General features: G+C 35.6%; 1 protein-coding gene and 2 long non-coding RNA genes across 13 annotated transcripts in view; 2 read left to right on the top strand and 1 right to left on the bottom strand.

The window, feature by feature from the left end:
* Window positions 1-225: 225 nt before the first annotated feature.
* On the bottom strand, window positions 226-9,690 carry LOC147872588 (uncharacterized). 4 transcript variants are annotated; one of them, XR_015537195.1, is made up of 6 exons: window positions 9,533-9,682; window positions 8,489-8,893; window positions 6,299-6,423; window positions 4,227-4,345; window positions 2,521-2,714; window positions 226-1,912 (listed from the first exon to the last, which is right to left on the bottom strand). It is a non-coding gene; the product is annotated as an uncharacterized LOC147872588 (long non-coding RNA). The 4 variants fall into 4 exon arrangements; XR_015537196.1 differs by having other exon boundaries at window positions 6,299-6,415; XR_015537194.1 differs by lacking the exons at window positions 6,299-6,423; window positions 8,489-8,893 and having other exon boundaries at window positions 9,533-9,690.
* A 285-nt stretch (window positions 9,691-9,975) lies between these two features.
* On the top strand, window positions 9,976-13,068 carry LOC147872587 (uncharacterized). The gene is made up of 2 exons (XR_015537197.1): window positions 9,976-10,117; window positions 11,319-13,068. It is a non-coding gene; the product is annotated as an uncharacterized LOC147872587 (long non-coding RNA).
* A 2,846-nt stretch (window positions 13,069-15,914) lies between these two features.
* LOC147872586 (brefeldin A-inhibited guanine nucleotide-exchange protein 1-like) overlaps window positions 15,915-17,673 on the top strand; it is a 33,036-nt gene continuing 31,277 nt past the window's right edge. For 2 of the 8 annotated variants that reach the window (XR_015537190.1, XR_015537191.1), the window contains exons 1-2: window positions 15,922-16,157; window positions 16,366-16,729. Coding sequence is in view for 3 of the 8 variants with exons in the window: in XM_087356249.1 (XP_087212375.1) it covers window positions 16,397-16,513; window positions 16,607-16,729 (240 nt within the window). In the remaining 5 variants the exon portion in view is untranslated. Of the gene's footprint in view, window positions 16,158-16,365; window positions 16,730-17,673 lie in introns of all 8 variants that reach the window. The other 6 variants (XR_015537193.1, XR_015537192.1, XM_087356249.1 and 3 more) reach the window with 5 other exon arrangements.

Below are 17,673 nucleotides of genomic sequence, written 5' to 3'. Positions count from 1 at the left end.
ATGTTCAATAAATTCTAACATAAACTAGAAACGTAGAGAAACAGGACATATTTATAAGCATAAAAATTCAAAATAGCATACACAATCTGCATAACACCTTTAATCTACAAAGATCCTAACGACGCATAATAAAACAGCAAGATTTTTGAAATTACAGACCAAACTACTTGGGGTCTTAACAATGCTAGTACCTGGAAATGTCATTAAATTCAAGAAAGCTAGATGTTACATACCATAAGTTTATATTTCAACTTATATAATTTGTACATAAGCTCAAATTATCTCTATCAAAATATCTCTTATGACAAACATAGTTCATACAAAGCCCATGCAATGGATCCACACATGTAAATGAATTAATGCTCAATCATATCTTTGTTGTAACAATTACTATACATTTAGTATTTACTGCCTTAAGATCACCTGGTATAGTAAAATTTCATAAATGTCTGACTGAATAAAGCTGTGCAAACAGTTTATCATTAATAGTTTCAATATTTTAATATTTTCCGTCAAATCACAATTTTAATAAGATAATAAAATATAAAATATTTAAAATATCGTTTCACGTTCCGCATCGAATTTCAGTATTAAACCTCGACCCGACACAGTAATACCTCTAGATGTCTTCCGCTAGACACGTCATATCTCTATCAACTCATCACCGACTAATATTGAACATCAGATGAACCACGCCACATAAAAAACAATACCTTCGTTCTAATATATAAGAGTAATCTGATAACATTTTCAATAAACTGCATAACATTGTAAATGATTGTAATTCGAGTTTTAGATTTACCAATCTAATTTATACCTGCGGACGGTTAAATATAACCGAAACATGTCGTAAGAGACGTTCCAATTTTTAAATCGATCATTCGATGCGGAACGTGAAATGATATTTTAAATATTTTATATTTTATTATCTTATTAAAATTGTGATTTGACGGAAAATATTAAAATATTAACCTAAATCACAATATGACGCAAATATACTACCTTATTAATAGTTTTATTAAATAATGGAACTGTTCTTATCAGATCACTACAGTTCATACGCTAACCAAAGATCCTGATTGTATCCTCCAAGTGTGGTTACAAATGCAACAATCAGTGAGGAAAAGGTTAAGCTTGCGACCCTTTAAAGGCAACCTCACAATTCATTCTGACCCGCAATTTCAAAACCACTGGACCAGAGCATGTATTGTTACAGAAACAAAAATTTAGGATTTTGAAACCTAAAGAATGAAGCTTCATACATAATGTGCAATTACATACAGTAATACTCTTAAACCAGAGAAGAGCTGTACCAACTAATACATCCTCGATGTCAACATTCATCTACAAATAATGCTATAATGGAGGCAGCAGTCATTAATTCAAAATCACAATGAGAAAAGACCTGATTGCAATGTACTGTTAAATGCAGCAACATTACGTTTGGTCCCTAAAGTCTTGGCTAGCTCCTAAAATTGTAATGAATTTTACCAACACTGACAATAACAAACTGTAATCAAAATCTAACTGACTAACTAACTAACTAGATGGCTTAAGGAACCCGAAGGTTCATCACCGAATTAACCAAAGCCCTGTCCTGGGCCAACAAAATCCAGTCTCCTTCAACTCCTCCCATAGATCCTGTCTGACATTATCCTCCCATCTACGTCTAGGTCTCCCCAGCGGTCTCTTCCCTTCAGGTTTCCCAACCAATACCCGGTGCACACATCTTGCCCCATCCATGCGTGCTACATGCCCGGCCCATCTCAATCTTCTCGACTTAATCACCCTGGCAATACTGGGGGAGCAGTACAGATTTTTAAGCTCGTCACTGTGCAGTTTTCTCCACGCCCCATCGTCTTCCCTCTTAGGCCCAAATATCCTCCTCAACACCCGATTAATCAAAATCTACCTGTAAGTATATAAGCAATGCATTGATTTTACCAAATTGTATAAATACAAAACATAACATTTAGCCTCCTACTTATTAACAATGACATACAAATTAATGTGAGAAAATTAACATCATATTATTCTGAGTTATCAGAGTAGCAAAAGGTCTTTTTACACAAAAGTCATTAAAAGTTTTAATATTATTCAAACTGACCTAAACAAGATAGACAACAGGTAAAAGCCAAGAAGAAATTCATTTTTGCTGCTACCTACACAAATATCCATGGACGTCCAAAGTCTACAAAGGCAGAAAAGTTCAGTATTTGCTGGATTCAAACGTATTAGTATTATAGCGCACACATTTTCACACGCAACGTATCTTCAAAACTGATTTAGTTCTTAGATTTGTGGGTAAAATAATTGAAAAAGACAACAGTACACTGAAATATTTACAATTAAAATCTTACCAGTTACCAAAATAATGCAAATCAGAGTGAATTATTGTAAAACCAAATAAAACCATTTTGAAACTAATGTTAACATAATTATTATTATTTATCCCATAAAAAAATCATACAAAGTTTACCTGTACATATCATATGCAAAATATAATGGGGCTATACACACCTCAAAAGTCTCTTTGGAAATGGTGAAGGTTTAAATTCTACATCATAATGAATGGCAATTTTGTTCCGAAGCGTTGACAAGTCCAGTTTTTCTTCCTTTAGTCCCACAACCTGTCCTATTTGGGATCTTTAATGTCTCAATTCCTTTAGTTACAGCTGCAACATCAGCGTCTCCAGTCTGTTGCCTTACGGTGCCTGCGATTTCATCAATGAACAACAAAATACATTTTAAATTTATAAATATTCTTTATTCAAGAAAATAAGAACTGAGATCATTTCAAACCATTTCGTAACTTATCATTTGAGCTGGAAAAGTACAGTTAAGTTAAAAAATTATTTTAAAATTAAATTTCCAACACAAAAATTTAATTTCAAAGTTATCGATCAACGACCTTCCTGAGCACGATATCAGAATTTTTGTAATGAAAATAAATATTTGCATATGGACACAAAGTAAAATATACTTCAGGCCACTGACATTTTCTGACTTTGTAATATGAAGTGTCTCGGAGTGTGGGTAAACAATTAATTTTACTCACATTCCAGAGGCAATTGGAAATTGCAAAGGCTTGTCTTATTTTATGTAACAATGCTCTAAGAATTGCATAGCTGTGAGGATTGTGTATTGAGCCACAAATTTAACCAACTAGCTTCTATTACATTTTTCAGGACAGTACACACCTTGCATACAGGACAAACAGGCTTCCATCATCACCACTGTCTCACAACAGTGTCATATTACCTGGTATCCGTCCATAATCTATTTATATTATATTTGCAATTATTTGTCTCAAATTTATTGCTTAGAATGCACACCTGGATATTCAGAGCCTGAATTATAAATATTTATACAATTTTTAACGCTGAATGCAGTGTCGTCCCTTATCTCGACACACGCATTCAACTACATTATTCTTCTTAACGTCGTGTGAAACACCTTTGGTATTTTATGTATCGCTATTTACCAAGACATAAGACTGTTTTTGTTGTCTCACAAAATTATGTTACACAAATTATTAAATTCTTACATCCAAATCTTGAGACTGCGATGTTCTGTCTGTTGTGCAGATGGTACTTTGCGTTCTTTGCGAAAACTAGCAATATTCCAAGGGAGACTGCTAATATTTCAAGATAGCAACCCCATCACGTGTGAAGAAATAATTTTAGAAGGCGCAAGGCTTGCTTGGTATGTTGGCGGTAGCATAGCTGCTGGTAGGGCCTCCCTACCCAGATTGGTCGAGGGGGGAGAGGTCAGACTAAGACAGGTACTCAGGTCCTCCAGGTTGGGGGTTGCACTTTAAAAAGGAAGATGATGTTAAACCTCAATCAAAGCCTCGGACAGACGGACCTAACAGAGGATAGGACCAAATGGAAGAGGAGGAATGAGGAGGCCATGGACGGAATATGGACCGGAGAGCCATAGAAGAGGAGCGAGGCTTGCTTAGAAGCAAGAGGACAGCTCATTGAGACTCCTCTATCAAATAAGGTAAGCTGCAGTGCTTAGGGAGGTGATAAATCTACCGCCCTTCTAGTAGAACCTTGAGCACGCATCAAATTGATGAACCATGAACACAAGTCATGTTAAAGCTCGGTCCGTCCGCTCAGCAGTAGTTTCTTCCGTGTACGTTTTGGTAGAGATTGTTTCGTATGAATATATACTGATTCAATATGAATACAATATTGCATGTAACAGATTCTGTGTATTACCTGGAAATTGAAAATAGTTGAATACTTAGTTGGAAGGCCATTGTATTGTCATGCTCTGTCTGTGGCAACTGCAGGTACTTAAAAGGAACAATGTTGTCCATTGACGTAACAACGCCTGTCTGGAACATAACAAGAAATATCCAGTTGAAGCACAACCAGTCACAGTCACTCTGTTAATGCTAGCACACGCCCACCAACTAGGTAATTACTTAGACTTCCTGGTTAGAACAATAATGAGATATAATACTGAAGTGGATATTAAGAAATATGACTAAAAGCAGCTCACACGAGATTTGCTAGACACATGTCGGAGGCCATCTCAAAGGAATACTTACAAATTAAGATACTCATCACTTACTACACCTCAATCAAAGCCTCGGACAGATGGACCTAACAGAGGACCGAATGGAAGAGGAGAATCGAGGCGGCCACGGACCGAATACAGACCGGAGAGCCAACAAATTTATGGACAAGGTGGAAGATTACTAAAGATAACTATGACATCACCTGAAAACAAATAATGAAGCTTGCATACCAACATTTACTTTCAACTAAACATAAAATCCATATAACTGCAAAATCGTGTTTTCAAGATATTCGGGAACAATAACGAATTACTGATGCAGGTTTCCAACACTGGTCCTGTCTTCAACTCCATCGTGGCCAGCAAGCAGATACATCAATCGCACAAGAACATTAAGTTTTCGTTTCAAAGGCTCTGTGATATTATTTAAACACCAAAAGGGTTCTTCAGCACTAAAAAAGTTTGAGAACCACTGGTATGGAGCATCACTTCTTGCCTCCTCTTCAGTCACGACAGCCTCCCTCTTGACGTTTCCCGAGTTCCATGTCTTCTCTATCATCTACCTTTCTTCCACCTTTCTGTAATACGTAGCATGCATACAATGCGTAACCATGGTCCCCGTCAGCTGAGTATATAACAGAAATAAGCTTACTATGCGTTATTTTTTAAAAAGGGCTTCAAATTCACACTATATGTTCCTTGCTTGGCTTATGCTGTGAAGCGTACATGGGATGTACATAATATAAATTGTAATTATAGTAACACAACAGGTATGACGGGACGCCTCTGTAGGCTTGCAGCAAAAACAGAATGGTGCGAGTAAATTTTAAAGGATTCTGAAGCTGGATTACTAAATTCTCTGTTCTTTCGAATGCCAGAAGATGGACGTCGGTAGTCTGTCAGTAAATATCCTCCGTGACATTATCGTGGACAGAAACAGAAAGCTATTCCTTATGCTGACAGTGGTTTACTAATGAATTTCAATTTTAAATTAGTTACACACAAATTTATAACACTGCTTAGTGGGCACGCAATACTATTCTGTTGTGCGTGACTAGAACAAGTGTATTTTCATTCAATCTTATGTAAAGGATTCTTACTAAAGCTTAATACCATGACACAAATTTTTACTATATTATTATTATTATTATTATTATTATTCAGTGTTCTGTCTTACGACAGGTCCATTGCTCTGCCCAAAAAGAGCTCTCCAGTTTTCCCTATTCTCAGCTTCTCGTTTTAATTCCTGGAACTTCATCTTCTTTCCTTCTTTCAGATCGTCGGTTAGCTGTATCAGTCTTCTTCCCAGTCCTCGCTTTCCTTCAACTTGGCCTTCGATGATATCACATTACATAACTAAAACTGCCAGTATGCTTCCTATTATATTTGTCTTACTGAACATAAAAACACATCAGAATCTTTCTGATAGAAACATCTTTTTCATTTTAGAGTGGAAAACTGTCTACAGTGAGAACAAAACTTTTGTTTATATTACATGCGCTATCACACCTTCAATTGTGTTCCAAGCAACATCACTACAGGAAAAATTGATAAATAGTTGGTTTCTACTACAGTTTCTCTTCCTTTAGTCCCACAACCTGTCCTATTTGGGATCTTTAATGTCTGAATTCCTTTAGTTACAGCTGCAACATCAGCGTCTCCAGTCTGTTGCTTTACAGTGCCTGCAAGTTCATCAATGAACAACATCCTTTAGTTTAGTCCTAATAAGGATCTATGGAATGTAAATAAACTCTACTCTCTAACATACCTGAATATTGCATTTCCTTATCCAAGTCACAAACATTCCAGGTGCTTCATTCTGTCTGGTTCTTCACATCTCCAACTCCACCTAAGCTGGTTCCCCATCACACACACAACTGCTCTTCTGAAACACTAATATTCAGATAACTTGGTCTGCCATCTCTTGGTAATATTACTCCACGATATATGCATAAAAGAGGGGAGATACAGTTCACAAGGCAGTTGCCATTCAGCACATCCTATTCAGTATTAAACCTCGACCCGACACAGTAATACTTCTAGAAGTCTTCCGCTAGACACGTCATGTCTCTATCAACTCATCACCGACTAATATTGAACATCAGATGAACCACGCCATATAAAAAACAATACCTTCGTTCTAATATATAAGAGTAATCTGATAATAACATTTTCAATAAACTGCATAACATTGTAAATGATTGTAATTCGAGTTTTAGATTTACCAATCTAATTTATACCTGAGGACGGTTAAATATAACCGAAACATGTCGTAAGAGACGTTCCAATTTGTAAATCGATCATTCGATGCGGAACGTGAAATGATATTTTAAATATTTTATATTTTATTATCTTATTAAAATTGTGATTTGACAGAAAATATTAACCTAATTCACAATATGACGCAAATATACTACCTTATTAATAGTTTTATTAAATAATGGAACTGTTCTTATCAGATCACTACAGTTCATACGCTAACCAAAGATCCTGATTGTATCCTCCAAGTGTGGTTACAAATGCAACAATCAGTGAGGAAAAGGTTAAGCTTGCGACCCTTTCAAGGCACCCTCACAATTCATTCTGACCCGCAATTTCAAAACCACTGGACCAGAGCATGTATTGTTACAGAAACAAAAATTTAGGATTTTGAAACCTAAAGAATGAAGCTTCATACATAATGTGCAATTACATTCAGTAATACTCTTAAACCAGAGAAGAGCTGTACCAATTAATACATCCTCGATGTCAACATTCATCTACAAATAATGCTATAATGGAGGCAGCAGTCATTAATTCATAATCACAATGAGAAAAGACCTGATTGCAATGTACTGTTAAATGCAGCAACACATGGCAACCACATTACGTTTGGTCCCTAAAATCTCGGCTAGCTCTTAAAATTGTATTGAATTTTACCAACACTGACAATAACAAACTGTAATCAAAATCTAACTAACTAACTAACTAGATGGCTTACCGAACCCGAAGGTTCATCACCGAATTAACCAAAGCCTTCCACTGGACCCTGTCCTGGGCCAACAAAATCCATTCTCCTTCAACTCCTATCTCCCATAGATCCTGCCTGAGATTATCCTCCCATCTATGTCTAGGTCTCCCCAGCGGTCTCTTTCCTTCAGGTTTCCCAACCAATACCCGGTGCACACCTTGTCCCATCCATGCGCGCTACATGCCCCGCCCATCTCAATCTTCTCGACTTAATCACCCTGACAATACTGGGGGAGCAGTACAGATTTTTAAGCTCGTCATTGTGCAGTTTTCTCCACGCCCCATTGTCTTCTCTCCTAGGCCCAAATATCCTCCTCAACACCCGATTAATCAAAATCTACCTGTAAGTATATAAGCAATGCATTGATTTTACCAAATTGTATAAACACAAAACATAAACATTTAGCCTCCTACTTATTAACAACGACATACAAATTAATGTGAGAAAATTAACATCACATTATTCTGAGTTATCAGAGTAGCAAAAGGTCTTTTTACACGGAAGTCATTAAAAGTTTTAATATTATTCAGACTGACCTAAAGAAGATAGACAACAGGTAAAAGCCAAGAAGAAATTCATTTTTGCTGCTAGCTACACAAATATCCATGGACGTCCAAAGTCTACGAAGGCAGAAAAGTTCAGTATTTGCTGGATTCAAACGTATTAGTATTATAGCGCACACATTTTCACATGCAACGTATCTTCAAAACTGATTTAGTTCTTAGATTTGTGGGTAAAATAATTGAAAAAGACAACAGTACACTGAAATATTTACAATTAAAATCTTACCAGTTACCAAAAAATGCAAATCAGAGTGAATTATTGTAAAACCAAATAAAACCATTTTGAAACTAATGTTAACATATTTATTATTCTTTATCCCATAAAAAAATCATACAAAGTTTACCTGTACATATCGTATGCAAAATATAATGGGGCTATACACACCTCAAAAGCCTCTTTGGAAATGGTGAAGGTTTAAATTCCACATCATAATGAATGGCAATTTTGTTCCGAAGCGTTGACAAGTCCAGTTTTTCTTCCTTTAGTCCCACAACCTGTCCTATTTGGGATCTTTAATGTCTCAATTCCTTTAGTTACAGCTGCAACATCAGCATCTCCAGTCTGTTGCTTTACAGTGCCTGCAAGTTCATCAATTAACAACATCCTTTAGTTTAGTCCTAATAAGGATCTATGGAATGTAAATAAACTCTACTCTCTAACATACCTGAATATTGCATTTCCTTATCCAAGTCACAAACATTCCAGGTGCTTCATTCTGTCTGGTTCTTCACATCTCCAACTCCACCTAAGCTGGTTCCCCATCACACACACAACTGCTCTTCTGAAACACTAATATTCAGATAACTTTGTCTGCCATCTCTTGGTAATATTACTCCACGATATATGCATAAAAGAGGGGAGATACAGTTCACAAGGCAGTTGCCATTAAGCACATCCTCTTCAGTATTAATCCTCTGATCTCAAACTCCTCTTTGATACAGACAAGGCATTCACACCAAAATTATAACTGTACACATCCTCGGAGAGCAACTAGACGCACGAGGGACTGAGGTCTTCCTAATGGCCTTATGAGGCATCTTATGAACACCAGATACCTTGTCACTAAGAATCCCAGTAAGAATGAAGTGTGCCACATCACCATTATTGCATCCTGTCACTCTACCTACTTACTTTTACTTTGTTCATTGCAGCAAGTTCTTACACAACTACAAATTATCAGCTACAGCATTTCCACAAGCAAGTCACAGACGTAATTTTTCCTATAGAGACACTCTACATCATTATCAATTGGCCAACTAAGCCGACCTTCAACGCAATCGAATTAGTTCTTACTTTACGTCCTCCACACAAGGGAAAGATGACACACATAAATTCATCACACGCTCAAATAACATAACATTAAGTTGCACGCTCTCGCAATATATGACAGAAGAAATGCAGTGGACAGAAGATATACACAATACTTACGCCATTATCTCGTACGCAGGGATGGCAACATCTGAAAAGCAGCGAACAAATCCCGGGATCGCGGGAGAATGAGGGATATTCGATGATCATTCTTTGCGTACTGTAACAGACTCTGCTGCCATCTACCGATCACGGGTCTGAAGTAGATCTACGTCGAAGCACACTCCATTGCACTGTTGTTTGAAATGCTACCTGAAATACCACTCCACAAATTGTAAAGCCATCAGCAGCAACGGGATTGCTGAATATTTTATTCGTGACGGTTTCTGCTCTAGTCTCTGCTGAAAATAATCAAATAAATAAAATTAAAAGACCATTATAGTTCTTACAGGATTTACCATTTAATTGTTTGGAATTAAATGCGGTATTTATATAACACTAAGCCAAAATGAGTGTTCAGTTTCACGGTGTTTTTTTTTGAGTTATGTGCACTTTTACGTACTGGACACATCTGGATGGAACTAAAACTCTACTCAGTAACTGTGGAGAAGAAGTCTTCTCAAAAAGTCATCAGTTATTTTACTGATGTAGAAAATTAACCTTTCCCTTGCTAACAAACTCCTTACATCAGCAACTGGTAATTTAGTAAGTAGACTTACGACATATGACAGTTTTTTTTAGAAATTCAGTAACCATTTCTAATATTCTCAAGTTATCTGCAGTTCCTGATTCTGAGTGGTTGTATTACGTAGATGAAGGCTGTATTTCCAAAGAAAAAGGATCAACATTAAGATGAATGAAATGACGCAGATCAAATTAACCTATAAAAAAACTAGTACAGTTATGTGCAACACGAGGCCAGCAAAAATCTCAATGCAACCCACCAGCTACAATAAAACATCACACACAATACATTTATAATATTTACAAATTATTCAAATTAATTAAAATCACGTTTAATAGAAAACTTGGGTAAGACAAGAAATGGAACGAAATCACAATCACAAAACTGTTATTCCTTTACATATAGCATATTCACTACATAAATTTAGGAATGCATCAGTTAGGCTCGGACAACACCTCTGGTAGCGCACGCAATCTTTTTCGATATAGTAACAGGGGATTTAAACGTCAATAATTTGAGGCTGCCAGTCAGAGTTGAGCTACGCAGTTCATGGTTTAACAATATACTACTGCAAAAACCATGATGTGTGTCTGACAAAGGTTAACGACGAGTTTCTTAAAATCAGAGCTTATGAAAATATTGTGAGTTTTCAGGACACCTATAACAGAAGTGGCATTTTTTTTCAAAGTTTTATTAAACTGAATCTAAGGACTTAAATATATTAATTCAAGGCCTTGAATAAAGAAACGCCTAAATGAACCAAACTCTGCAAATATCAAAATTTGATATGGCTGTCTTCTGAGTTGAGTAGAAACTGACAGAAGGGCTTAGAGCCTCCTTCAACAGGGCTTTTGTTATGGAGGCAGTAAACTCTTCTGATATTTTGATCAATATCTACCACGCAATATCCCAGAAGACAGCCATCACCATAAGAACCTTAAATGAAACCCAATGCCAAAACTGACTGACAAAATATGATGCAGGCGTACCATGAACTGATCCTACATAAATTATTGTTCCCAATAGTAACTCTCTATATACCTTTCATATTATCTGTCTCCGTATGACATATACTCAAGAGGAAGCTAACTCAATTCTTCAATAAGTAACAGAACATACTCATGCATCCATGCATGAGTATGTGTTTGTATGCATCAACTTACCTGTATCTCTTCTAATGGGCTTTAATCGGAGACATTTGGATGCTGCTTTTGTATTTAGTTTGATGTGGGCGATGCGGACACTGGAACTGAGAATATGCCTCACCATGTTCTTCTTGTATCGGTAACTCTCGCCACGTCATACACCGAAATGCCTCGTCTGCCATGATACATCACCTCCTGACCATCAACGGCTACTCGGCAAACAATGGCAGTTGAAAATCAATATCAGTAGACCTAAGGTGTCTTTCCATGGTAAAACTCTCTGTCAGAATGCTAAAGTTTGCTTTCTTTAAATTCTGTAACACACAATGGAATAGTTCTGTCAGCAAACTGTTCTATTTTTGTATTCCGATATGTGGTGAAACTTCCGTCGTCTGTTCGCACGATAAAATAACTCATAAGAATGAAAGAAAATTAGTGATAAAGCCAGATAAAGCAAATCTTCATCCACATTTGGTCCATAGTTCATACGTCTCATACTATTAGCCTTCCAGCAGACGTTCTGTAATTCTTGGGAAGTAAAATCTCCTCTTCAATATATCTACAAGAAATATATATCTCACTTCGATACTATGATTAAATTTACTTTAAGGAAATAATTTGTTAACACCGAAATTAAAGTATTATTAGAAAACTCATCTGGTGTATTGGGAGTACACCTAAAGCACACTAGTGAAAATGTATTCCAGTCTGGAGAGGAAGGCAGTAAGTTCTTCAGAAAAACTGCAAGTTCCTTGCAAAATGGTGTTTCAGTACACATAACAAATACAATTATGTAAACTTATTTCATTCCTCTTAATCATTCTGCCAATTCTCACTAAACATTGTCAATATAATCTTCACAACTGACAAAGAATCATTAAATAAACAAAAAAAATATTAAATAACTTAGTGAAGGAAGCCACTGAGAACAGAGAAAACTGAAGGCATTTCCATATTCTCTCATTTACTTAAAACACTGTCAGAATCTCAGACTATAACACCAAATGATAAAATTATTAATAAACAATGAATTTGACGAGACGTCCAAGGAAGCGATCGTGGCGCAACTGAAGGTACATATTTTGATAAAAAAAAATCTTGTATCCAACATAAAAATAAACCATTTGTGAACGTTATCCTTTTTGTAATACGACTAGACGTCTACAACATAATACACTACATTAACTCTTATAACCATCAATATGCGTAAGAAAACAGCATTCTACTTGACAGAAATAAGAACTATATAGAACAAAAGGCTTCCAGTGATAATGTGTGAGGGTGTCTCGAGAGTGGAAGCTTCTGAACCACCAAAGTTATTTCCGTCTTATCGGATAACTAAAGGAGCGCAAATGACTGGTCAGTGATTTCTTTCACAATGGGATAGTTGCCTTGGTGTTACGGTGAGACACGATTAAACATCTGCGATGACTACGTAACATATACCAAAGTCTTCTTATCCATATTTCTATAACCTGGTAATCACAGTGTCTCAATGGATTTATGGATGAGTAACTGGAAAATAAAATTCTTTCATGTAAGAATAATGAGAATTTCTTTCAAAGGTACCACATTTGTACACACAAGTTTAATACCATCAATAATCTTTGTAAATGATAAGATGATGGTCCACGTACAATTAAGTTTATACAACATTACTTCCTGTATTCTCCAATTTTCCTACCAGTGACCACAATGGAATCAGTGTGACAGATTCTGTAAGCCTCCTATATGACTAATGCTTAAAAATTACTTTTCTGTTATTTATTATTTAATTTTAAAAAAATGTCTGTTTCGTTTAATAAATTACACTATCACACAATATATTTTTTGGTGTGCTACGTTTTGTTTCATAAATCATAAAGGTCTCTTGTGATCGTTATGAAATTTTAAAGAAGCATCTCAGTTGTTTTTTTTAAAAATATGCAGCTTGGCAATAAGAGAGTTTAAAATATGACGAATCAAAAACATTTATAACAGGAACACACTGTCATCAAAACAATACAAGCATACATCACAAAAAAACAGAAATATATATCTTCATATGACTTAAATTTACATTCAAAATATACTAAGTCTTGGTTGTTGCACACAATTATGAATTTAATTTGCTATGTTTTGTAGTCGTTAACTGATTTCTATGTTCTAACCGCAGGGGGGGGGGGGGGGGGGGGCAGCCTGGACACTGAAACTGAGGTTCCTTTCCTCATTCCAGTCTTACGTGTCTCAAAAGACTTCGCCTGTATTTGTAAATATTTCCAGCTGTACACTGGAAATTGATGGAACCACCTGGCTCCTGATTTGATCCAGACAGTCATTTGTCTTTTTTCATTTCCAGAGAGAATAAGTGACTCAGCTCATCAGCCAATGGCATCTTTTAGTTTGAAAACCAAAGGTTACCAACAACAATATATTTTATCAGTCCTAGATACTAACAATCCAACAGTAAATCACTCATCACAATTACCAAAAGTCAAATAACATTGTGATTTCTATGTGTTAATCTAGTCGTTATCGCGAGGACAGTAAAAGCATTCCTGTGAGAGTACTGTCACAAACAAACAAAACCACACTGTGATTACTATTTTCATTAAAGGCACTGTTATCTGAAAAACAGTAAACTCCCATATCAAATCTAAATAGAGTAAACTCCTGTACAAAGCACTGAACTAAACTGAAGTTTGAAGGCTTTCACCTTGTTAAGGCTTGTGTTTATCATTTCTGGGGAAAGAACTGTGGCGTGCCAGATGAGTTGACAAGAGTTCTGGAGAAACTGGAAGTCTCCATCTCTCCTCATATTTTAGGGTTATGTATTATAAATTGACATTAGAAATTATAATTATGGAATTAAAAGTCTGTATATTTTTTTTTAAAATTCTGAAATGTGTCAATGAAGAGTTTATGTAGACTGACACCAGAAGAAAGATTACCGTCAAACAAAATTCTAGACTAAAATGTGTCAACTCGTAACATGAAATGTAGGCCAGGTAATACTTCATAAGTCCTTGCACACTTTTAAATTACAATAACTTTTAACAGAAGATGAGGGCACAATTAACGCAGTTTATTCTGTCTCCCCAAATAGTTTCAGAGTTCTAAAATAAAGACATTTTATTTACTACAATATATGATCTTTTGAAAACCACTTCCTTCAAATCTCTCCTATTTAAATTCCATATATAATGGATAAAAAAATTGCAGCCAAATGATTAGCAATCGTGCTTCAAATTTGGGAGGTCCAAGGTCCAGATCTTGGTCTGAGACCGGTTATCCTAACTGAGACTTGCATACCTCATCCATCTGTCCAATTCATTATTCATTAGTACTGAATTGTCATTAAAGCCTTGAAATCTTCTACTTTCAACATAAAATTATGGCACTGTAACTTTAAATGAGTGGCCACCTTGCATGACCAAACAATGTACTTGTAATAGCGACTCAAATAAACCCACAATGAAAATTCTATCTCTATATTGAAGTCACACAGCTTCTGCTACAGACTTAGCATATAAATACCCTGAGGCAGTAACGAAATATTAAATTCTGATGCTACAGAACAAATTTAAATAATTTAAAGGAAGAGAACTTACCTTCCCCCTTGACTTCATTCGTCTTCTTTGATTTGGATACATTTTCTGGGACAATCCCAGACTCTTCGGTTGATTTTATCTCTGGAGTTGCAATAACTTTCTCAACTGGCACAGCTTCCTCCTCTGGGCTTCTTGTAAAATTGAGGAAAACAAATTTATTTGTACTATTCATAGTTTACAATTCTAAATGAGTCAGTAGGGAATTCAGTCACAAGGTAGCAAATAAATAACTTGATTTATTTAGAATAAAACCCCACAGAAAGACAGTTCACATAAGGCAGAATTTGGTCATAGAAGCTTCGAAGTAAGGTTTCATATCACTCGAATTTGTCATAATAACTTTAAGGGGAAGGTAACAAACCACAACTAGCATAACTTAAGTTGAAAAGGTGAAAGCTTTTCCTTCACCTCTGTTCCTGACCTATGCAATGTTCATGTCTCCAGTACAACCTACAATAACCAATACGTTCTGTGTTTTAAATTCAAACTATAACACAATAAATTTCACTGTAATATTCTAAGACATATTTTGTCAACACATGCAAACTTTATGTAGTACTGCCAATTCTGTTACAAAAAATTCCAGTTCCAGGACAGATTTCGTGTACCTCACATAAGATGTAATTCATCCTGTACATGCGTACCTATATATTATACAATGATATGTATAATCATTTTAGAATTAACACTCAAAATATGAATGTTTATTTCGTACGTAAGGTCACCACCCACTGTGACCAACGTGGTAAACGAAGGCATGTATACTTTAGGGATAATGTCTCACTAAGTGAAATATCGCAAGACAACATATTGAGTTACATGAATTTCAGATATTCCACTGTGCCTATAACTGCTAGAAAATGTTTAGTTTGTCAAAGACTTGCATTGAAACATTAGTTAAAATGAAAGGAACTTCCATGCTTGAATGTTGGTACTGAAAGTAAATCGACAATCTGACCGTATAATAAAGCGTGTTATTAAGACATATGTTTTCACATAATGAAAAACATACATGTTACAATACTTAAATTCTATCACTGTGATATTGCGAATAGTTGCCGAATTAAGGAACAATAGTTTCAAATTTCACTACGGTATTAGTTCCGTTAAAAATGGCTGCCTGTGTTTATTTATTAGAATAATGGCGTTGTAAAGTGATTGATATTATTTAGAACGCTACATTTGAAGAATGTTATTGTTATTCTTTTAGGTAACGATGCAAAGTACTTTTAAACGAAATAAATGTTTATTGTGAGGGCTCTAGGGAAGATTCTCAGCGACCAAGATATAAAGTGGTCGCACCACTCCCAGTTAAAACGTGCTTGGTAAGTTGCTCGTTCTGTTTTGAATTATATTAACAAAATTTATTTAAAAACACTTTGATTGAACACAGTAATTGGTGGTTATACTGTAAGTAGTTTTGCATTGCATGTGATTGAATTGTTGATATCTTTATGTCAAGTTTTTATTAATTGTAGTAGCTCTTAATCTTGGTTAATTTTTCTGATTACTTGTCATAACCTTACATTGTAGATACGAAACGAACTGAAAGGTGCAGGTCAGGATGCCCCTAATCCATCATCTGCCTTGCCATTACCAAAGAATGATGAAGCCAATATCATTACAGCAGAGAAATACTTTCTTCCATTTGGATTGGCATGTCAGAGCAGATTGTCTTCAGGTACATAACTTGTTACTGAACTTGTGTGTTTTGCAAAGTACAGATTTTATTCTCATGCTACATACATTTGTAAATCAAACTTATTCATTTCAGAAACTCATAGCTTATGGACATTTAGCTGGAAATATTCCTGTCTCAGCTACTCCAGTAAATATCTTAAGTGTATGTTTCAGTGGCCCACAAACAGATGAAGGGGTTCAGTTACAAATGATAAAGGTAATAGAATTTATAAATTAAATAAATGTTTAAGTGTTGTGATCCATAACTGATGATCACTCATTGCCCTGATTATGGAAGCATAAGGAAAATATTGAGAAATATAGTTGTATTTACCATAGTAGAAATATACATTGTACAGTCTTGCCAGTTGTGTTCTTTTTCAATATTTTAACATTTATACGATGTTATACCTGTACCATAAAAGCAACCTAGGAGTCAGTTACATCTTCTTGTTCTTCCTTAAGTCATCTCCACGCTTGTGGATAGTTCGAGAGGATTTTATTGTATAATAGAACTTGGTTATATATCATGTCACAGTAGCTGCTGGAGTTATTCTTAATTGTTTCAAATGAAGACTAGGGAAATGCTGTAATGATTTAGTACATCATTTGATGAATCAAATTGTGTTATGTCAGCATATGAATACTGATAATAAGCTAATTTCAAGTTTGGGTGAGAAAGTGAGAGTTGGCGATGACCTTATTTTGATTTCTGTAGCTACAGAGCGATGTCTCGTAAGTTATTTTACAGTAGATCTTCTGTGACCATTTCTGTTGTATTTTGATGACTAATCGATGGATATGATCCCCAATGCAGGGAATTGAACCTGATGATGGCCACATTGGGCTGAAAATGCTGTTCTAGAGAAATTACATTGAACTGAGTGTGTGAAAAGTGAGAAAGAAGGAAAACCAAGGAGTGGAATCTCATCAACACTTGTTTCTTTATAGAGCTGAGAAGTCATAAATGAAATCACTTTATAAATACAAATCAAGGAGTGATTTGTTGGGAATAAGAAACTGTCTTCACACTTGTCAGTAGTTACCAGAGCAGGATACAGGTTGCAGCACTCACCTTGTCCATTAATAAGACCTTCGTTTCTTTGTAACGAGTTTAATGACGCACTCGTGGCTTCAGAACTATCCATATGGTCTTGTGTA

Source organism: Zootermopsis nevadensis, unplaced genomic scaffold (assembly GCF_977971745.1).
Source record: "Zootermopsis nevadensis isolate Lab colony 2312 unplaced genomic scaffold, Znev_1.0 Znev_ptg000026l, whole genome shotgun sequence".
NCBI classification, from domain to species: Eukaryota; Metazoa; Arthropoda; class Insecta; order Blattodea; family Termopsidae; genus Zootermopsis; species Zootermopsis nevadensis.
The sequence above is the reverse complement of the archived record's forward strand: the minus strand, read 5'-3'. Positions and strand labels throughout refer to the sequence as shown.